The 24386-nt window shown below is 38.4% G+C and overlaps 1 protein-coding gene across 1 annotated transcript in view; it reads left to right on the top strand.

Annotated features, from left to right (window-relative positions):
- C9H8orf34 (chromosome 9 C8orf34 homolog) overlaps positions 1-24386 on the top strand; it is a 180641-nt gene that overhangs the window by 72698 nt on the left and 83557 nt on the right. Inside the window, exons 2-3 of the mRNA XM_004588031.2 lie at positions 7624-7771; positions 15954-16085. Of these exons, the coding sequence (XP_004588088.2) occupies positions 7624-7771; positions 15954-16085 (280 nt within the window). The remainder of the gene's footprint in view (positions 1-7623; positions 7772-15953; positions 16086-24386) is intronic.

Raw genomic sequence — 24386 nt, forward strand, 5'->3', positions numbered from 1 at the left:
AATAAACTAACAAAATGATAAAGAACACTAATTAGTTATAGAAACAGAAATAAAAAGCTAATGTACATGTACAAATACAGTATAAAAGATATATTGATAACTGAGGATCCATCTAACACCAGTGAGGTTGGCCCTACTAACAACACCTGCTGCATGGAGGTGGGAAGAATGGTACCCTGCTTCACTGCTGGTGGGAGTATAGGCTAGTACAGCCACTATGGAAGTCATTATGGAGAGTGCTTAGAAAACTGAAAATTGATCTGCTATCCCAAATCTGGGAATATATCCAAAGAAAGTAAAATCACCATATGAGAAAGGGATCTATATTCCTGTATTTACAACAGCACAATCTACAGTAGCAACCACATGGAAACAACCCATATATCTGTCAAACCAGGAGTGGATAAGCAAATGGCAGTACATCTACTCCATGGGATACTACTCAACTATTAAAAAGAGTAAAATCCCACCATTTGTAACTAAAGGGTCCCAACTAGAGACCGTTATTCTCAGTGAAATAAGTCAACCCCAAGATGACAAATATCACATATTACTTCTGATATAAGACAAACTTCATGCAAAATACAAGGTCAATAGATAGGTAAACATGCATGTATATATAGTCATCTAGAGAAATGGTATAATACAGACTATCATATTGAGATGTGAAGATACAATGCAGTATGCATCTCTACTTCCAAATAAAAAATGGACTCCCAATGAAACTTAAATATGTCTTTACAATAGGAGGCTGAACTCTGCCATTCTCCATACCTACAATCTTAAGATATACTTACATAGCAGAGCAACGGGCTTAAAACAGTTTTTGACAAACTATATGATTGTAACAAAATAGAGGAAACCAATGGTGGGGGGAGAAGGGTTGGAAATCCCAGAGCCTTTGAAACCATATCATAAAATAAATTAATTTTAAAAGGAATATATCAATGACAATAATAGTAACAGTAATAAAATTAGAACTATAATTAAATGAATAAATGTATTGCATGACTTATATGTATTAAAATAATAATAAATATTACATGATCATTTAACACTTTTGGGGGGATATGTTAGTAAGAGTAAGTCAGCAAGAGAAAAGCCACTCTGTCACTGGGTAATAATAGGGTTAGTAAAATTGAGTATACTTGATGGAAAGAGAAGAGGCCAGAAAAACACTGCAGATGGTTTTCAAATGCTTCCCTTGAAGCTGCTAAATTCTCCAGTTAGAGCTGTCACAGTAATTCCAGGATGCCGTTATACATATACATATACATATACATATACATATACATATACATAACATATACATATACATAACATCATATCATCTTAAATTAAGGCAAACATGTGGCATTTAACCTTTTGGGATTGACTCATTTCCCTTAGCATTATGGTTTCCAGTTTGGCCCATTTGGCCACAAAGAACTGCATTTTGTTTTTTTTAATAGCTGAGTAGTATTCCATGGAGTAGATGAACCATAGCTTTCTTATCCAATCCTCTGCTGATGGGCATTTTGGCTGCTTCCATGTTTTTGCAATTACTGATTGTGCTGCTATGAACATAGGAGTGCATGTTGGTTTCTCATAAAACAAGTGTTCTGGATATATTCCTAGGAGTGCCATTGCTGGATCATACGGTATGTTGATTTTGAGTTGTTTGAATATTCTCCATACTGATTTCCATAGAGGCTGTACCAGTCTGCAGCCCCACCAGCAGTGGAGTAGGGTTCCCTTTTCCCCGCAACCTCGCCAACAAGTGTTGTTGGTGCTTTTATTCATGTGGGCCAGTCTTACTGGCGTTAGGTGGTACCTCATTGATGTTTTAATTTGGATTTCCCTTATTGCCAGGGAACTTGAGCATTTTTTCATGTTTATTTGCCATTTGGGTTTGTTCCTTTGTGAAGTGTTTGCCCATTTCCCGTGCCCATTTCTTGAGTGGCTTGTTTGTTTTGACATTTTGGTTGTTTTGGGAACCCACACAGATACAGCCAAATAATCTTTGACAAAAAGACAAACGACAATCCAGGCAAATGGGAAGGTCTGTTAAATAAATGCTGTTCTGACAACTGGTTAATAGCCTGCAGAAACAAAAAGATAGACCCACATCTTTCACCATACACTAAGATCAAATCTAAATGGATAACAGATCTAAACCTACATCCAGAAACCTTCAAACTTTTGGAAGAAAATGTTGGAAATACTCTGCAAGATCTAGGGGTAGGTCCTGACTTCCTAAAAAGGACACCAAAGGCAATAGCAATCAAGACCAGAATAAGCAAATGGGATCTCATCAAACTAAGAAGCTTCTGTACAGCAAGGGAAATAATCAATAAAGTAAAAAAGCAACCCACAGAATGGGAGAAGATCTTCGCGCACTATGTAGGTGATAGAGGGCTAATCTCCAGAATATACGAAGAGCTACAAGACAATTGCTTTTATATGAACATTTTATTCACAACTTGAATGTTCCATGTTTAACTATACTTTTTTTTAACTATCCTTTAAATGCAAAAAAAAATCATCTCATTAAAATGATACCTGCATTTCACCAAGTTTGTAGCCTGAGTTATCTGTAAATGTTTTGTCCAAGGGCAGGAATGCTATGGCTGCTTCTGCTGTTCTTTCAATTTATAAACACCTATGGCCAGAATCTTCCAGGGAAATTACAGATAATGACTTTTGAACCAGTGGTAAGAATTATAGTCAGGCCTGGTCACTGACCTAGGAAGCACTGTTTCCTAATGAAATTGAGCCTCTACCTGACACTAGTCTGAAGCTACTGAATGCATTTTTTTTCCATTATAGGGAAGGATCCCTGTAAAGCTCCCTACAATCAGGTTGTAACTCCCACTCGACAGTCCAGTTGCATAACTGTACTCTCTCTTACTCCAGTATGTCAATCCCTGAGTTTTATATTTTTGTCTCTGAATCCTACTGGTGGAAAAAAATCAATCCATTTATTACCAGGAGAATGATTGCAAATCTAAGGTTTTCAATTTTATGGAAAAGGGGTTTCTATGAAGTTGAATTCTAATGCCAGTGAATGCATACTTGAATTATGTATGTTGTATGTAGAATCGTCTAAAACTGTATATGTGCTCAGTTGAGACAACAACATAGCCTAGTGTAGACATTACACATTTTCCCTTTCCTTCTGATTGCATTTGCTTGGATGCTAACATTGTAAGCTCATTAATAGAACCTGGAATAGATGCATTTAAAATTAGTTACTAGACTGATAATATCATTAAAACTTAATAGTGATGACAAGGTTTATTTTAGTTGCATAACCTTCTTTTAAACAGAACATAGGAGCACTTCACTTGGGCTAGCAGATAGGGCACCTCAGCTGAGTGTCTGGGTCCTCTTCCAGGCTCTGCTCCAAATTCCGGCTTCCTGCTGCTGTGCACCCTGGGAAGCACCAAGGAATGGTTTTAGGAGATTCCATTCTTGTGCACCCCTTTATTCTCATGCTGGGTTCTGCTGTTGGCATTGGGAAAATCAACCAACTCATGGGCTGTCTCTTTTTTCCCTTCCCTTTTGCTTCTCTGCTTCTTAGCAAACTATATAAATAATACCAAAAGTACAGAAATTTCCACTTAAAATGTAAAAAAAAAAGCCAGTAGAAAATGAACACAAAAATATTAGAAGTCTTAGCATATAAAGTACTAGCTTCAAAGTCCTTTTATCTGATAATTTTATGCTGTGTGCACAGATAAAGCATTCTGTGGCAAAGGTAGTGTATTTTTCCCCTAAATATATTTCTTTTCCCATTTTCTAGTATCTGTTGCAATGTACAATAATTTCAAATAGAATATAACTTATCTCTCCTATGGAAGCAAGATATAAAATGTTTTAGTTGCATTCTACTGATGAACAAGTTACTTCAAGAAGTTCACAGAAAATAGATAAGACAGGTATACTTTAAAAATTAATTAGTTAATTTTTAGTTTTTATTTTAAATTTTGAATTTTATGATACAATTTTGTAGAATCTGGGATTGCCCTCCCCACCCTCAACTTCCACCTGCCGACTAATTTTCCCCATATTGTTACAATAGTATAACTGATCCAATCTACACATTTTAAAATCATCGTATCCTCATCTAAGAACAACTTGGGATCTTATTATCGACAACATTTGTTTAGCTTCCATTTTAGGTACATCTGTGTTCCTACAATGTTAAACATATAAGTAAATATTACTGAAAACATTATGACAGTATTTTCTTAGGAAGCCAGAAGATTATGTAGTTTGGTGGAGAAGAGAAATCAATGACTGCTATAATAGCCATTTATGGGTACAAAAGAGATTTTTTTCCTTCCTCCTTCCTCCCTTCCTTCTCTCTTTCCTTCCTTCCCTCCTTCCCTGCTTTTCTTTTTCTCCATATTTCCCTCCTTTTCTTCCTTCTTCCTCTACTCAATCCCTATTGTAAGGTAGAGTTCAAGGACCTAGGAAAAAAGTAGACATCAAACTAGGCAAGTTCTGAACTGGAGAAGTGACAGGCAAAACAGAGGGGAAAAATATTAAACAAAATAATTCTGTAAATTGACAAAAATAAAATAATAAAGATTTACGAAGAATGGCTAGAGTAAACTTCATTTAGAAGTCATTATTTGAGATTGAATAATGATAAGGCAGCTAGCTAAACATCTGAGAGAACATGAGGCAGAACAATTAAGCTACCAACAACAAAAAAGAAAATGAGATAGGGAATCTCCATTAACCCTTCCATTCACTCTCCTAGTATCTGATATGTCTGGCCTACTCACTGGAATGTCTGTCTCTCATAGATTTGAACCTGACAAATGGGCCTGACTGGAATCCATCATGCTAAGAGAAATGAACCAATCCCAAAAGGTTAAATACCACATGTTTGCCTTAATCTGAGATGAAAAGATGACAACTTGGAAAATAGTACCTATATATTGTAATATTAGTGCAATCTCTAATAACCTGTATCCAATGCAATAAGATAATGCGATATAATCTATAAACCAACAATTAATGTCAGAATACTTAAGATCTACATCGAAAAATTGTAAAACCTACTATACCCTCAATATGCTATGTTAACCTGTAATGGGGAGGGAGTGCAGGGAAATCTTTCAGGACCATAAAAAGAGTGAGAAAAAAAGTACAATATAGCTATCAAGATCAAATCTGGTAATTCATAGACAACAGACTCAAAGTGGCACTAAACAAAAGTAAAACTACTATACCAATGCATGAGGGGGGAATCGGGTGTGATCCTGACAACCTGTTAACAGGAGGTCATGTGTGTGGAGCAGGGGGGCTCTCCAGAGTGGAGCAGGTGGTAAGGAGGAAGCTTGGATCCCAACCATGAAGACTCCCAGACCTTCACCACAAACTATTAATACGAGCAACAAGGACTATATCCCAACTGCCAAGGAAGCCACAGGGAATTGGATGCCCTCGGAGGCCGAGTACTCTGAGGTCACCCACCCCCAACCGGAGCTTCCGCAGGGGATGGAAGAAGTCCAAACACTACCGTGCAGAAACCAATGTCATCAGAAAGACAACCAGAAGCCCTGAGTGGTCCGCAGAAACAGAAGAACAATAAATGTCCTTCGGGACCAGGGAGGAGAGCTTTCTCTGGTCCGAGCCTGGCTCCACCTCTGGACCCCCGCCCTCCCTCGCAATGACCATCGGGATGGCTTCAAAAACACCTCACAGCAAACAAACAATCATACAAACTAAAAAAAACCTAAAATAAATAGACAAACAACAGAAAGTAGAGCTTGAAATCTGACAGGAAAGAGCTGGCGTGGACTGGCTCATGCCTCGCTGGGTGGGACACAAAGATTAGTTACTCCTCACCATGGTGTTGAGGATTTTCCTGCACAACACCCCCCCCAAAAAAATGTTCTGCACCTTAAATGTCGACAAATGTCTTGTTAGAGTTACAAGCCAGTCTAGATTATCCTAAAATCTGCCAAGATCAGCAAAATTATACTTCAACACAACAAATGGCTAAATACTAAAATGAAATAGACACGAGACAGCTGAATGGCACCTTATAGCCATTTTAACGTATATAGCAGCCGGTCCGGTCCTGTATATAAACTAAAATTGAAATGTCAATGAGCTAATCATAGGTTGTGGTTAGGACTTGCTTTTTTTTTTTTTTTTTTAACATACTGGTTACTCAAAACCATGTCAATTCCATAATATTGCAAATTGCTGTTGATGTTATATTGGGACTCTTAATTGACTGTGATGATATTCTACCAGCTCTAACTTCGGACCAGTAATGGTCTCCCCAAGAAACTGTTCAACCCATCTGGACAATAAGTAGCTGGACTCTATGCTTGGTATATGTTTGCAAGGAAAGAATCTTGATTGAATTTGAACTGTAATACTGCATCAAGGTGGAGGAATCCACCAGGGGGAAGGGGCGTGGGGAGGGGTGGGGGGGTTCCCAGAGCCTATGAAACTGTCACATAATGCAAAATAATTAATTAAAAAAATGAAAGGGAGGATATAGAGGGAATATAGGTGAGAGATATTATTATCTTATTAGAATTGTATCTATGATATACATGAAATTTGTTATCTTTGTAATAATACAATGTTGTAAAATCTTAAAAAGTGCTAGGGAAATCAAAAAATATACTATATTCATGAAATCTATGAGACACGCTCCTTATGTTAATAAAAAATTTTAAACTTAAAAAAAAAGACTTGAACCTGAAAATGACAACTGACATACTAGAATTCTGAGCTCACATTAACAGAATAAACTGTAACTTATATGACTGTGAAACAATGCATACAGGTCCACAAACCCAATTACACATTATAAAATGGTATCTACATGGCTTGATAGCTGTTCATATCTGAACAATCTGGACATTTTAATTGACCACAGATTTGAAATTGCTCTTTGCTGTTTCTCATTGAAAAAAAAAGCGTAGATATTACGCAGGTTTCTGCACAATTTAAGATATCATTAGAGCTGTCTAAAAATGAAGCAGCTTGTGTTACATGTAGAGAACTCACCAGTGCTTAACACATTAGATAATGAAGTAGGAAGGGGAGGAAAGAAGAAAAAAAGAAGGTACGTTGGTTATCAGGGATTTTTGCAAAAAGAAAATTCTGTAGTATTTGGAGACTGATTTAAGACATGTTCTATTTCTATTCTTTATTAATTGTTTATTTCATCCCAGCAAAATTTTCTTGATTTTAGGTGTGTTTGCATCCCAAATTGAGAAGGGAAAATGATATTGATTTATAAGACATGTGGTGAAGTTTAGTGAACATTTAGCATTTAATGGCATTTCTCAAAATTCTTATTGAAATTTAAGGTTCTTAAATCATCATTTTTATAAGGAATTTAGATATATTTTCTAGTATGCTATTGACTAAATATAATAAACATGAAAATAAATGCTGAAAATATGATTGATTTTGCTATATTTTAATTCTGTCAAATGAGGATAATTATATATACCTGCCTGAAAAAATTGTTATGAAGGTGGTTTATTTAGTTATCAAAATAAGCAGAACAGTGCCTAGCAGCAGTAAATGCTAAGTTAGTGTTACAGTTATTGTTGCTGTTACTGTTCAATGTAACTGTGTCATTTATTGTACCTTCAGGAATTAATGACCAAGTTAATCACTGAGACACCTGACCAGCCCATCCCATTTCTCATTGATCATCTTCAGTCCAAACAAGGAAAAAGGGGACAACTGCAAAGAACTCTGTCTGGATCTGCAGCTCTCTGGGCAGAAAGTGAGCCATCAGGTAAATCAAAATGAAAAATGTGCTATTAATATTGGATATATTTTACATAAAAAAATCCCCAGAGTTTTTGGTTATAATAAGAGAAATCTAGATGGCTAGTTATGATGAAGGGTTTTCTTAAGTTCATGTGTGAATTCACCCACGTTGAAATTTGTCACAAAATAACCACAATTTCAGTATGTGATGAAATGTTCCTAAAATACAAAAACCTGGGGCTAGCATGATGGCTCAAAGAATGAATCTTGCACTTGCAAGCACTGCTATCCCGTATGGGTTCTAATTTGTGTCCCTGCTGCTTCACTTCTTATCCACCTCTATGGTGTGGCCTGGGAAAGTTGTACAGAATGACCCAAGCCTTTGGCCCTTACATCTGGAAAACCCGGAAGAGGCTCCTGGCTCCTGGTTTTGGTTTGACCGTTAGATTTCAAAAGTTTCCATGGAGTGATGCCATTACTTCTTTTCTTCCTGCTCATTGTGATCTTGTGAAAAAAAATCGAATCCTTCTTGAGTATTGTCATTTCAGTGCCTTTCAGATACTGTTTCAAAGCTTCTAAAATGGAATCAAGAACAACACATTCCCGGAAGGGTTTCTACATCTTTAGTGTTGATTTCTATCTTAAAAAAAGTTAATAAGCTTTGGCATACAGAAGAAAGAACTCTTTCTTTTTCTTGACATATCTTTTCTGGGTTTCAAATCTAAATATGGTGGATATCAGGCATGGGCTAAATTGGTCCTCTCCATGGGAAGCAGATGGACATTGGTGAGCCAATTTAAGCTTATGTGAACCCATATTATATAGGTTGTAGTTTCTGCAGAGATGGTAGCATTTTACCAAACTCTGTGTTTTTCATCTGCTCCCATTCTGTATCAGTGTGCATAAATGTTAGAGGTCTGGGTGCAGCTTAGCTGACTCCTCTTTTTAGCCTCATTAGGGCTGCACCTCAAGATTGTGGATGGATTGCATTCTTGTCTGGAAGCTGGACCAGGAGAGAATCTGCTTCCTAGCTCATGTGGGTTGTTGGCAGAGCTAGCTTCCAGCAACTATTAAAACTAAGATCCCTGTTGTTTGTGCTGGCATTCAGCCAAAACTTGCTGTCAGCTCCAAATACAGTCCATACTTCCTTGCCACATAATTTTTTTTAAACATCTTGATAGCTTACGTCTTTAAAGCCAACAATAACATTTCTCTCAAGTCTGCTTTCTGGAGTCTCATGTAATACAAGAAGATTACAACATTGACATCCTAACAACACCTTTGTCATATTTTATGGTTTGAGGCAGGTCCAAAATCCTGCCTGCAGTCAAGGAGAGACTTGCTGAGACTTTAAAATGTTCATGGAAATGTGGTAAATATAAATTTGTTTGGCTTAAATGTTTTATTGTAAGATTGATTGTATTTTATTTGAAAGTCAGAGTTAGGGTGAAGACAGACAGGAGATAAGGAGAGAGAGAGACCTTTTCCATCCTCTGATTCATGCCCCAAATGGCCACAGTGGCCAGAGATAAGCTGATCTGAAGTAAAAAAAAACAGGAGTTTCTTCTGAGTGGGTGCAGGGTCTCAAGGCTTTGGGCCATCCTCTGCTGCTTTCCCAGTCCACAAACTGGGAACTGGATAGGAAGTGGAGCAGCTGAGACACGAACCAGTGACAATATGGAATTCTAACACTGTAGGCAGAGACTTAGTTTATCACATCACAATGCCAGCCCTGAAATAGCTTTTTTTAAAATCCATGTATATAAAGAATCTTTGAGAATTTTATGAAAGAGGAATATTATGAAAAAAAGTGTAGTTTCACAAATTTTGCAGCAATAAACATCCTTTGACACATTTTTGATAAATTGTTTACAATATGGTCTTATAGGGCACTGCACCAAGGTCAGAGATTATGAGTTAGCGTACTAATCCATTAGTTTCCTTAGAGTGCTGCTTTCCACAGCAATTACTGAGTCTTCTCTTGAAGAGCAGGTAAAGGGAGGGAATTGTTATATAGCCCTGTATTGTTGAGAAGGTAATGACATACATATTCATTTAATAATAATTTGTGAGAACATAGGATAAAATTTAGGAAGAAAAATACAAGTTCTGTTTAGTTTCTATTGATTATTTTTTCTTGGGGGTCACCTTTTAGAATTTATTTTAAATTTATTTGTTTCAGTTTATTTAAAAGCTGAGAGACAAAGAGTTCTTTTAATTACTGGTTATCTCCTCAGATTGCTGATACAGTTCAAGCTGGGCCTGGACAAAGCCAGGTATCTGGAACTGCAGCCATATGGTTGGCAGCATTCCCATATTTAAGCCATTACGTGCTTCCTCCCACATTGCTGATTAGTAGGAAGTTGGTATGAGAAGCAATGAACAAAACCCCAGGCACTCTGATGTGGGAATGTGGGCATCCCAAGCAGCGGCTCAGTCACTGGGCCAAATGCCTGATTCCCTTTTGGGACTTGGCAGACAATTCCAGAAGACACTTGACTGTGAATCCACAGCTCGGGGAGTGGGAGGGTTGAGGCAGGAGTCCTAGACATGAGAGTCATTCACATTATACAAATATATGAATACTAATACATAAATGCTCTTGTGACAGTCACGAGAGTCAAAGAATGGAGGAAGATGTTAAATTTAGAGCAAGGGATGGGGTTGCAGAAGGCATGTGTGAGATAACTGTGTATCTCTAGCTTTTGTCTGTTTATAAAGTGTTGAGGTTATTTACTAAGCATAAGAGGGTCAAGGATTAGATAAAGAAGACTGAGCAAGTGATGCAATTATGAAAAGTCACCAAGATAAAAAAGGAAGAAAGAAATGGCAAAAAGAAATTGCAGACAATAAGTTCTGAGCCTTACTGAAATTGAAATCATGAATTAATTTGTAATTATTATTCATTAATTATGAAAACCACCCACTAGATTGTAATATTTCTCCAGCAGTGCTTGGAAGTATTGTGTAGGGAGAAAAGACTTTGAGAGACGGATTGAGAATTGAGCATATGGGCACTGCCTGCTTGTGGCCTGGGAATGCAGTCAAGGATGGCCCAAAGCCTTGGGACCCTGCCCCTGTGTGGGAGATGTGGAAGAAGTTCCTGGCTTCTGGCTTCGGATTAACTCAGCTCCAGCCATTGCGGCAGTTTGGGGAGTGAACCATCGGATGGAAGGTCTTCCTCTCTGTCTCTCCTGCTCTCTGTTATCTGCCTTTCCAATAAAAAATAAATAATTCTTAAAAACAAAAGAATAACCAAGTGAGAGAAGCTGTAAGAGCAGTGTTGCAAAGTAGACCAGAAAATTAATGATGTGAGCAAGTGCAGGAAGACGCACACAGGAAGTGACACGGAAGAGCCAATGATCAAGCTAAACACTGCTGGGAGCTCAAGGCCGTGAAGAAATGTCAGAAACTGATTTGGGGTCGAATAGTTCCAGAAAATTAGAAGATTCAATGTGTGTCTTTAGTTTGGAAGTGTTTTAATGTATTGGGAATTGAAGCTATTCAGATTTAGGGAGGGCAAGGAAGTCATCAGGCTAAACATGCATGGTTTGTTTAGGGATAAACCAGTCACCAGATTTTCACCCAAGTTGTTGAAGTGTCAAGAGAGACCATGCCATTGTTTTAAGGAGGTCTGTAGGAGTGATCAGAGGCAGAGATGACAATTGAGAAGAACTATGAATAGTGTTAAGTGGCAGCATTTCGACAAAAGTCTTTTTCTTTACCTATTCTAGAAGCATCAAAGAAACAGGAGATCTCTGGCCTGCATTTACAGCCAGTGATGTGAGGGGAGATGGGAACATCTTTCATTTCAAGAAGCTGTGGAAAAGGGAGAAAGAAGGGGAATGTATGTTAAGACAGAGAACATGAAGTTGTAATAGGTACCAGAGGAGGAAAGGGGGAAAGCCTTTAAAGAGATGAATAAAGCAGGATGGAGAGGAAAGCAAGGCTGTTACCGAAGAGGTTATACTTTAAGTGATGGTAAACTCTGTGGCTTAACCTTAACTTTGAGTTAATTAAAATTCTTTAAAAACAATTTGAGCTACCTGAAACTGAGTATTCAATGTACAGGAATACACTGCTGAGAGAATTAAATTGGCAGAATAGGGTAAGGATACGTTTAAATAGATGGAGAATCATTATCCAGGGTGAGGCAGAGAGGGGACATTTTAGGAAATAGGAGAGAACAGGCTGATGGCAGAGTGGCTCCTGGAGAATGACAGACATGGGAAAGCAGAGGAGACAATGGTGTGGTGTGGCAGTGACCACATAGTCCAGTGGCAGTCAGCAAGGGGTGATCTGAGCTGCACTGGAGACCAGAGCTCCAGCAGCCAGAAGGGAAGGAGAGCTCACTGGGAACTCAGCAGTGAACCCAGGCAAAGAACTGCCCATCCTACTGATTTGTTTTGATTGGACCAGGAGCAGAAAGAGAGTAGCAGACCCCAAACAGGCTGTGTGGGAAAAGGGTACATTTTATATTTCAGACCGTCACCAGAGCTTCAGCGGGTACCATTTTGTGTAGGGAGGCAACAGCTGTGAGACAGGACTGTGCATACCTTAAGCTGGTAGTGAACTCATTTTTGACTCAGTGAATTGCATTGACATGCCATCCTACAGGTTCCACCCAAAATAGTTGTGGTAAGTCCCCAGACCTAATTGCCAACAGATCCAGATCTCTGCTAGTGACATATCAGGCACCCTTTTTACCGTGTGACAAAGGCTATCAGACCGCAGGGGCAACAGTGAACTGCACATGTGTGAGCTGGGAGCAAATTCACTTTCAGCTCAGTTCATTGCACCAGTCCCATAGGGAAAATAATACTTTGGGTTTCTATGGGTCAAAATAGGTCCAGGTGGTCCTCAGAACTAACGGCCAGCAAGTTCTGGCAAGATCAGCACCACCAACAACCTAGTCAGTTATTTAGGATACCTGGTGGGAATTGCTAGAACTGGAAAGTGGAAGAAAGGTTGTACAGACAACAGTGCAGCCACAGCATGGGAATACAGGAGATGGAGAGTGATGAGCCAGGAGCTGGGGCTTCAGAAACAGTGGTGGAATAGGTAAAGAAAAATAGACTTTTGTGGAAATGCTGCCACTTTAACACTACTCATAAAAACCCAGAACTGAAGCTCACTGGAGGGAGTGGCATAAGTGAAGAACTGGGTACCTAACACAATAAGTAAAATTGAACTGTAGACTTGTGGCTAATACAACTTAGAAAACTCACCTAAGGAGAAGAATCTGCTAAGCAGAAATACAATGACCAAGAGCAAAAGAAGAGACAGAGATGCAATGAATATTACTGAGGACGCCACTGTAAAGGAGCAAAAGCCTTGGCAAATCTGAGTTAACTGAGGAATATATTGAGAAAATGGGGGATATAGAATTCAGAAAAGTTGTTATAAAGCTTCTTATCAACAATGAGAAGCACATACATGAGTTCAAGGGATTTAAGGGATATATCACATAGGAAATAGCAACACTGAAACAAAATCCTTTTGAACTATTGGAAATGAAGATTACAATAGAGCAAATAAAAAACTCAGTGGAAAGTCTCCATAATAGAACGAAGGAGGCAGAAGAAAGAATCTCAGAATTGGAAGATATTTCCTGTCACCAGGGGGAAACAAACAAAAAGCTGGAAGCAGAGCTGGGTCAAACCAAAATAAAGTATTCAAGAATTATTCAAGAATTAAGAGGCACTATCAAAAAGCCAAATATAAGAGTGATGAGGGTTCCAGAAGGTACAGAAAGAAAAGCTGGGTTTAAAAATGTATTTAATGAAATGATAAATGAAAACGTCCCCAATGTAGAGAAAGAATTGGGAAACAACATCCAGGAGGGGCACACAACTCCCAACAGGATTGAACAAAAGTGATCTTCATCCCCGCAACTGATAATCAAGCTCTCTTCAATTGAACATAAGGAAAAGATCTTTAAATGTGCACGTGAAAAAAATCAACTGACATGTAAAGGAATGTCAATTAAACTCACAGGAAACCTCTCACAGGAAACTCGACAAAAATCCTAGAGCTTAAGGAGCTGTATCATAAAATAAGAACAATAATAAACAGAAAAAAGAACATATTCACTCCAAAAAAGTACATGAATATGCTACTTTTCTAAAACATGTGGAAAGTGTTTTGTTCCTCCCTTTTGATGTATGTAGCAGTTTGAGACAGGATATTGTGGAGCCAAGTGTGAAAGATTAGCCTTGTTTTGAAGAACAGAAACAAAACATTTTTGGAGAGTTATGAATTTTTCTTTGCTTTTGATATTCACAAGTTTTGTTGGGCTGTGAACTGTGACTTTTGATTTTGTGTAAATTGAATCCCCTCTATTGTCTTGTTTCTTTTGTTGATTATGGTTTTGTGCCTGCCTTTCCTGCTGGGTGGCTCTCATTTGCCAGGTGAGGTGTACTGTCTGTGGCACTGATTGAATTTGCTATAGTTTTCATTTTCTTTCTTTGTCTTTGAAAACAAATGTAAAAGTCAGTACCGAATTTTATTTTCCTATAAGTACTTCCTTATCTTTTTTCTCTTATATTTTTGTGTACACTAAACATTTTTATTTGAAAGGCTGATGCACAGGGAGACAAAGAGCATGCTCATACACTGGTTTTCTTCCCAATGCCTGCCATGGCCAGAGCTAGGTCAGAAGTAGGGTCAGTAACCAGGAATGTAACCTGTGATTTTCATTTGGGTGACAGGAGCCCGGTTAGTGTAAGTCATTACCACTGCCTCATAAGGTCTGTGCTAGCAGAAGCTGCGATCAGGAGCCAGAGCTAGGAAATGAACTCAGGAACCCTGATGTGGGACACAGGCATCTAAAGCTGCAAGGCCAAATGTCTATTCTCATAGCAATACTTCAGCTCATGCTTAGCTGGGTCCACTTTCTTCTATTTTTGAAAAAAAAAAAAACCAGAATATCCAACATCCTAGTTTGTAGTAATTTATTTATAACTTTTCCTTAAATTCTTAAAAAAAACCCTACAATTTCATGTATGGTATATACTTTGAAAAGATGTATGTGTTTATTTGAAAATATCTTTAAAATATTTATTTATTTATTTTTATTGGAAAGTCAGATATACAGAGAGGAGGAGAGATAGGATGATCTTCCGTCCGCTGATTCACTCCCCCAAGTGGCTGCAACGGCCAGAATTGAGCTGAGCAGAAGCCAGGAGCCAAAGGCCTCTTCTGGGTCTCCAATGTGGGTACAGGGTCCCAAGGCTTTGGGGCGCTTTCTCAGGCCACAAGCAGGGAGCTGGATGGGAAGCAGAAACCAGCACCCATATGGGATCCTGGTATGTGCGAGGCAAGGCTTTAGCCACTAGGCTGCAGCACCGGGTCATATTTGAAAGAGTTTTACACACACACATATGTGTGTATATGCATATATATATATATATAGAGAGAGAGAGAGAGAGAGAGAGAGAGAGGGAGGGAGGGAGGGGGAGAGAGAGAGAGGGGGAGAGGGAGGGGGAGAGAGAGAGAGAGAGGGAGAGGGGGGGGGAGAGAGAGAGAGAGAGAGAGAGAGAGAGAGATTTTCCTTCGGCTAATTCACTCTCCAAATGACTACAGTTGCCGGGGTTCACCCAATGCAAAGCCAAGAGCATCTTGTGCTTCTGCCATATGGGTATTATCGGCCGAAGGACTTGCGACATATATTATTCTTGCATTCAGGCCATTAGTAGGGAGTTGGATCACAAGCAAACCAGCTGGTATCCAAATTTGTGAGCATATGGGATGCTAGACTTGTCAGTGGTGGCTTATCCCACTACATTGCAATGCTAGCCCTATTTAATGTGATATTATATATATATATATATTTAAATCAGCTAAATTGTATAGATTGACTTAGGTGTCTCCTTAAATAATTTATATTCTCAGAGTTTTAGATGCAGTCATTACTGATCCTAAAATTTCCACTATCAGTTGAATTCTGTAGTCTTTGCTAAACTGATGAATGATTTCCTGTCATGTATTTTCAACCAACTAGGAGAGAACAATACTGTTTCTGCACAATTTGAATTCATGTGAATTTTTTCCTTGCCAGAAGTAATGAATAAAAGAAGTTACTAAACTGGTATATCTAATTTCTCCTTGGCTCCTTTTCATGTTTTTGTATCAATATACACTATATTTTATGATCGAGTTTCTTTCTTTCTACTATTCATTTTTATTCTGCATTTTCATCTTAACAGAACCTAAAGGAACAAGAAGGGATTTCAGATGCTATGATAAGCCTTGGCAGCTAAATGCAAAGAAGCCTAAAAAATCAAAAAGTGACCTTGCTGTGTCGAATATTTCACCACCGTCACCAGACTCCAAATCATGTAAGAAAATTTCTTATTCAAATGTTACTCTATGTCTGTAGTCTATGTTGTTATCAAAGGAAGAAAAGATTTTAATTAAAAGTAAAAGTTGCATCTGATATGTCTGACAGTTCTTCCTAACGACTTTCACCTTCAACATTAACATTGCCCTTGGTTTGTTTCTATCAACCAGCTCACCTGAACTCTTGGACTGTGTAATTGATTTAGTGGATATTTTTGAATGAGAGGTTCTTCAAAGAATGTAAAGTGCATGAAACAAGTACCATAGATCTCATGGCCAGTTGTAGCATCGTATCCATTTCAAAATAGCACCAAGCTCTCATGTAATAAAGGATGTAATTATTTTCTCAAACAGTTAAGTGAAGAGGGAGGGACAAATACAAAGAGAGAAAAGAGACTTCCATTTGTTGGATCATTACTCACATGACCATTGCTACTAAGGCCAAGTGCTCGCTTTGGCAGCACATATATTAAAATTGGAATAATACTGCTAAGGCCAAGAGCCAGGAACTCTATCGGGGGCTCCCTCGTTGGGGGCAGGAGCCCAAGTACATGGGCCATCTGCTGCTGCTTTCCCAGGAGCATTAGCAGGCAGCTGAACTGGAACCTAAGTAGCCAGGACTCAATCTGGCACTTTGATGCAGCATGCCAGCATGGTTGGTGGCAGCCTAGCTTACTGTACGACGATGCTGGCCCTGTGAATTAAACTTTTAGAGCAGAATCATAAGACAATTTCTGTTCAAAATAAGTTTTTAAAAGGACTTTTTGCCTGCTTGTTTTTCTTTTTGTCTTTTTTTTGTTTGTTTTTAAAAATCCTTTTTCTTGGATCTGCCTGACGTCTGGTGAATTGTGACAAAGTTCTGGTGTGTGCTCCATCCTCTGTTACTCTGAGCTGTACCATTTGCCTCAATGCCTCTTCTTCCCCACTACCTTGGAAGCCTCTGAATTTCTCCAGCTCTCCACTAGCTCCTCTCTTTCTGTCTCTGTTTTCTGGTGATAGGCTTACAACTCTAAAGGGTAACTAATTTGTTGGGTCAGTTTGGGATTCCTTCACTTCCCTGAGAGGTTCATACCAAAAGATCTGTTCACTGTACAGGTCCTGTGTTTTATACAGTTGTGTATAAACACGGGAATATGTTGCTGGTGGTCTAGTTTGATTCTATCGCTTTTTGCCTAAATAACCTACACCCAGTATCCAATTCTGTAAAACTAATGCCAAGATTTTAAAAGTGATCATCATCACCATCACCATCATAGCGTATTTTAAAAGCATAATTTGTAGAGATAATATTTTGAATAATGCATTAGAAATAAATTGTCAAACTCTAAATGTTCCCTGAATCAGTAGAATGTGTCATTACATGTGCACACGGATGTGCACAAATCTATCCATCCTACAAAACTGAGGCAAGAAAAAAAGGAAAGAGCCACAAAGAACCAATTGGAAAAACAGGATCAAATGCTAAGAATTGCTGTTTTAAAAATCTGTAAATTGAACTGATGTTGTGGCATGGAGTGCAAAACCACTGCCTGAGCTGCCAGCATCCCGTATGTTGGTGTCCTAGCTGCTCAACTTCAAACTCAACTCTGAGCTTATGATTGGGAAAGGCAGTGGACAATGGCTCAAATACTGGAAAACGTCACCCACGTGGGAGCTCTCAAAGAAGATCTTGGCTTCTGCATTTGCCCTAAGCAAGCCCTGGCTGTTGAAGCTGTCTGGGAGTGAAGGAGAAGATCTTAGATCTTTCTATGTGTTTCTCCATTACTCTTTCACTTTGAAACAAAAAACAGATATTTTTAAAGTTGATTAGAATTTAAATGAATGAAACATCTCACTTATAAGCTAAATATTGATAGGATAGATGAAAGGCACACATCCAAAAATGAGAAGTGCATTATGTATATATAATATGTAATATGTAATATATAATATAATATGTGTATATATATACATAATAGTTATGTATATTGAGTCTGGTTCAACTCTGGCTGTTATAACCATTAGGGTGGGGAATGAACCAGCAGAGAGAAGCTAACTCTCTCTCTCTCTTTTCTGCCCCTGCCCTTATGTCACTTTCAAATAAAAAAATAGATTAATGAATAAATAAGTAACTACATGTTTAGAAAAAGAAACCCAGGTCTTTCTGCCTCCCACTCACTCTCCAATATTTTCAATTTTAAAGCATATTTTCAAATGACTCATAAGCTGAACAAAACATGTAGGAAGTTGCACAGAATTTTAGAAAGCAAAACATAAAATTAGTAGAATGAAGCTAATGTGATCCTAAATGGATCTACAACTTTAATGTAGGAAATTTTTAAATGCCTGGATTAGAAGTGAAGAATGCTATAAAATCAGTGTTCAGAGCTTTCATTTTAAGAATATAGGTAAAAAATTCTTGTGTTTAATAATTAATTAAATAAAGCATATATACAGGAATAGTAGCTATAAGGATAGTAAAACTCAACATAAAACATAAAAACAATATGGAAAAGAAGTTAACTCAGAAGTTGTTTAATGGAAAAAATAGAAAAATGGTAGAGAAGGCTCCGCATAAACTTCCAAATAATCATAAAGGCTGGAGCTGGGCCAGTCAGAAGCCAGAAATCAGGAGCTTCTTCTGGATCTCCCAGATGAGTGCCGTAAGCTTGGGCCATTTTTTATTGCTTTCCCTGGCACATTAGCAGGGAGCTGGAGTGGTAACTGGAGCATAAAGCAGTGCCCATCAAAGCCTTCTCTTAAAAAAAAAAAAAAAGGTAAGAATAGCCAATTACAAATCTATAATTCAGCGGTCTTTAACACACAATATAGTGCTGTATGGCCTCTACTGCCATTTAATTAAAAAAGAAATACTTGTATTACAGCAAAGAAAAATGCAATACACGATAGATCCAGTATTCCTATTTGCTCTTGGGCTCTGGCAGCCTGCTTTCTGCAAGTATGGATTTATCTGTTTTCAGCGTGTCACATGATCCAAATCTTAATACTGTGATCTTTGTGCCTGGCTCATTCCACTTGGCATATTTTTTATGGTTCACACACCCTGTATCATGCTCTGCTTCATTTGTTTTTAGGGCTGAATAATATTCTGTTGTGTGAACAGAACACATTTCATTTATCCATTTATTTGCTGATAAGTATTATGCTTCTACCTGTTATATATTTTGAATAGTGAAATTATATTAACACCCATGTGTAAGAATTGGTTTGAATGTCTTTTTTCATTATTTGTACATATACTTCACAATGGAATTGTTGGATTGTGTGTGAATCTTATGCTTTCTTTGAAGAAATTCTATGTATTTTTAAAGTCTATTTATTTAAATGGTAGAGTCACAGAGACATAGATGATAGAACTATATAGAAATAGAGACATAGACAGAGAAGAAATCTTTCATGATCAGATTAAGATGCTAAATGGATGCACTAGCCAGGGGTACATCAGGAGGAAGCCAGGGGCCAGAAATGCTTTCCAGGTCTGTCTTTGTGAATAGCAGCAACTCCAGTATCTGGAACATCTACTGCTTCCCAGGCATATTAGCAATTTCACTGGCTGTGTAAAGAATTTCAGTTGTTCCTCACCAACATTTGTTTTTTATAAAAATAAAATTATTTTTGGGCCCAGCACTACAGCTTAATGGCTAAATCCTTGCATTTCATTCACCGGGATCCCACATGGGATCTCAGCTGTTCCACTTCGTGTGCAACTCCCTGCTTGTGACCTGGGAAAGCAGTCAAAGACAGCCCAAAGCCTTGGGACTTTGTACCTGGGAGACCCAGAATAAGCTCCTGGATTCGGGTTGATTCAGCTCTGGCTGTTCTCGACACTTGGGGAGTGAACCTGAGGGTGGCAGATCTTTGTGTCTCTCCTTGTCTCTGTAAATCTTCCCTTTCAATATAAATAAATAAATAACAATAAATAAATAAATAAATAAATATTTTAAAAATTATCATTCTTTAAGTCAGTTAAGTGGTATCTCACTGTTTCACTGATTAGTATTTCCTTAATGATTAATGATGTTGATCATTTTTTCAAGTGATTTAAATACCCACTGTAGAAAAGATGTCTTTTTGTCCATTTTTAAGTGGATTTTTGTTCTTTCTGCTCTTAAATTGTAAGAGTTCTTTGAAGAAGGCTTTCAAAATCAATTATATGATTTAGGAATATTTCTTCTTGTTTTGTAGATGGTCCTTTTTCTTGCCAGTGTTCATTGGTTCAAAGCTGTTTTTTAATCTTGATCAAGCCTGGTTTACTTATTTTTTTCTTTAAGTTCTCCCTTGCTTTCAATAACAAAGCTAAGAAGCCCTTTCTGATTTTTAAAGAAGATTTATTTTACTTGGAAAGAGTTACAGAGAGAGATAAATCTTCCATCTGCTGGTTTACCCTCCAAATGGCAGAAATTGCCAGTTCCGGATCAATCTAAAGTTGGGAACCAGGAGCTTCTTCTAGGTGTCCCACACGGGTACAGGAGCCTAAGTACATGGACCATCCCCTGCTGCTTTGCCTGGCCATAAGCAAGGAGCTGAATCAGAAAGTGGAGCAGCCAGGATGTGATTCAGTGCTCATATGGGACGCTGGTGCTGGCAGGCACTGGATTAGCCTTTTATGCCACTACACTGGCCTCAAGAAACCCTTTCTAAATTAAAGATTAGGAAGACTTATATAGATATTTTCACTTAAGAATCTCATAGTTCTTGCTTTTACATGCACACTGTGTGTCCACTGTCACCTAACTTTGGATATGATAGAAGGGGTGGAAGTCCTTTATTCTTTTTTTTTTTAAGATTTATTTATTTTTATTACAAAGGGAGATATACAGAGAGGAGGAGAGACAGAGAGGAAGATCTTCCGTCCGATGATTCACTCCCCAAGTGAGCTGCAACGGTCCGGTGCGCGCCGATCTGAAGCCGGGAACCTGGAACCTCTTCCAGGTCTCCCACGCGGGTGCAGGGTCCCAATGCATTGGGCCGTCCTCAACTGCTTTCCCAGGCCACAAGCAGGAAGCTGGATGGGAAGTGGAGCAGCTGGGACTAGAACCGGCACCCATATGGGATCCCGGGGCATTCAAAGCGAGGACTTTAGCCGCTAGGCCACGCCGCCGGGCCCAGTCCTCCTTTATTCTTTTTTTTTTTTTTTTTAAGATTTATTCATTTTATTACAGCCAGATATACAGAGAGGAGGAGAGACAGAGAGGAAGATCTTCCGTCCGATGATTCACTCCCCAAGTGAGCCGCAAGGGGTCGATGCACGCCGATCCGAAGCCAGGAACCTGGAACCTCTTCCGGGTCTCCACGCGGGTGCAGGGTCCCAAAGCCTTGGGCCGTCCTCAACTGCTTTCCCAGGCCACAAGGGAGCTGGATGGGAAGTGGAGCTGCGGGATTAGAACCGGCGCCCATATGGGATCCCGGGGCTTTCAAGGCGAGGACTTTAGCCGCTAGGCCACGCCGCCGGGCCCAGTCCTCCTTTATTCTTATGCCTTTGTATATCCAGCTGTTTCAGCACCATTTCTTTAATACCGTTCTTTACAATCGAATGATATTGGCATCCTGATGAAATCCGATTGAACATAAATATTAGAATTTATTTCTGGATTCTCAGTGTTATTCTGTTGTGTGAATAGCACACTGTTTTAATTACAGCAGCTTTGCAATAAATTTTGAACTTAAGAAGTATGAATCTGCTACCTTTGTTTTATTTATTTAATCTATCATGATTATTAAGACCATTATTACTCCCAATTCTACATACATTTTAAGATTGGTTTATCCTTATTTATTACTCTTATTATTCCTGTAGATGAATCATTGGGATTTTGATAAAAATGCATTGAGTAAGCTGATCAAAGTAATTCTTATAATCTCATTTAAAAAATGTGTTGAGGGGGACCTACTCCAACCAGAAGTAGGAGAAAGGTTGTACAGACAACTGTGCAACCTCAGCATGGGATCACAGGAGGTGGAGAGTGGTGAGCCAGGAGTTGGGGCTATGGAGAACATGGTGGAGATCTAACATAAGAACACAGACCTGGAACTCGCTGGAGGGAGTGGTGCAAGTGACTGCAAACAAAGAGCCATGTACCAACTGCAATAAGTAAAGTCAAACTGTAAACCTGTGGGTGACACAGCTTAGAAACCTGCCCCAAAGAGAAGACTCTGCTAACCAAAAGTACAATGACCAAGAGCAAAAGAAGAGACAGAGGCACAATGAGTATTACTGAAGACTCCCCAGTGAAGGAGCAAAACCCTCGGCGAAACTCAGAGTTCATTGAGGAAGACATTGAGAAAATGGGGTTACAGAATTCACAACACTTGTTGTAAAACTTCTTATCAACAATGAGAAGCACGTAAAGCAGGCATTCAAGGAATTCAAGGAATATGTCACACTGGAAATGAATCAAATGAAAGCTGATATTTCAGAAATGAAGAATACAGTGGAGCAAATTAAAAGTACATATGTGAATCTCACTCTATGTTAATCAGTGTTACTTCATATATACTTGTACCTAATGTAACAAAAACTTGTGATGTAATTCATTAATTAACCATCCATAAGAGGTGGATTGTTTATAGCCACCTGAGATTGTCAGTGTCCACATATAACGGTTATTGGTACAGCACATTAACAACGAAGGCCTAATCCTCACTGTACCTGCATTAGAGCCCAGGATACAAGAATTAAACTACAATGAAAAGTTATTCTCCTACATGACTAGGAGATATTCCAGTGAAAGCCTGATGGACTTGGGAAGATTCACAAGGGACACACATTATGATACTAGAGAGGAGAACAGAGGGGAAGGGAGGGAATTTGGGGCAGGGGGAGGAGAGAGCCCACTGCCAACTAAATTGTATCAAAAAACAATAATAATAATAATAATAATATTAATAATATTAATAATAATTTTAAAAGTACAGTGGAGAGTCTCCAAAATAGAATGAAGGATGCAGAAGAAAGAATCTCAAAATTAGAAGATATTTCCTGTCACCATGGGGAAACAAACAAAAAGCTGGAAGCAGAGCTGGGCAAAGCTAAAGTACTCAAAAATTGAAAGACACTATTGAAAGGCCAAATATAAGAGTTACGGGAGTTGCAGAAGGTGCAGAAAGAGAAGCTGGGTTTAAAAAGTTATTTAGTGAAACAATAAGGCAAAATTTCCCTAATCTAGAGAAAGAACTGGAAAACAACATTCAGGAAGGGCACAAAACTCATGATAGGCTTCACCAAAAGCAATCTTCACCATGACAGATGATAATCAAGCTTTCTTCAATCGAACATAAGGAAAAGATCCTTGAATATGCACGTGAAAAAAAATCAATTGACATATAAAGGAATGCCAATTAAATTCACAGGAGACCTCTCACAGGAAACTCTACAAGCCAAAAGAGAATGGAGCGACATATTCTAGATTCTAAAAGCAAAAAATTGTTGGCCCAGGATAATGTACCCAGCAGAACATTGCTTTGTCTTTGAAAATGAGATAAAATTCTTCCACAGTAAAGAAAAGTTAAAAAAATTTGCCTCTTCCAAACCTGCCCTACAAATGATACTTCAAGATGTTCTCTTGACAGAGAAGAGGAATAGCACCAGACAAAACCAAAGGTAAATGTGAAGAACATCCCAGTAAAATGACAACAGAAGACTGAAACAATGAACAACCCCTCCTAAAATGACAGGACCAAATAACCACCCCTTCATATTAACCTTGAATGTAAATGGCTTATACTCATCAACCAAACGTCACATTGGTAGACTGGATTAAAAAACAGACTCCACCTATTTGTTGCCTACAGGAGACACATTTCACTACCAAAAATCAGCAGAGACTATATCTCATGGATTTTTTTGTTAGTTTCATCTCTTCAAAACACTTTCTTCTGCTTAAATTTCAGTGACTCATAGGTCAGACAGAAGCATCATTTTCTTCAAAAAGGTTTTTAATTTTCTTTTTTATTTCTTCAGCGACATGCTAGTCATTCTGTAGCATGTTATTTAACTTTACGGTATTATTAATTAATTTTTTCTTCCTGTTATTGATTTTGTTTTGTGGCTTTTCATTTAAGGGGATGTATAGTAATTGTGTAATAGAGACTATCATATCCAGATGTGAGGATACAATGCAATATGCATCTCTACTTCTGACAAAGATGGACTCCCGATGAAACTGTTTACTATATGTTGACAATAGGATGCTGAACTCTCTGCCATTGTCCTTGCCCGCAATGATGGGCATATGATTGTGTATGAAGAACTATACTATAGTAATGATATAGGGGAACTCAGTAAGTGGGGAGGGAATTGG

The sequence above is a fragment of the Ochotona princeps genome, chromosome 9 (genome assembly GCF_030435755.1).
Source record: "Ochotona princeps isolate mOchPri1 chromosome 9, mOchPri1.hap1, whole genome shotgun sequence".
Taxonomy (NCBI): Eukaryota; Metazoa; Chordata; class Mammalia; order Lagomorpha; family Ochotonidae; genus Ochotona; species Ochotona princeps.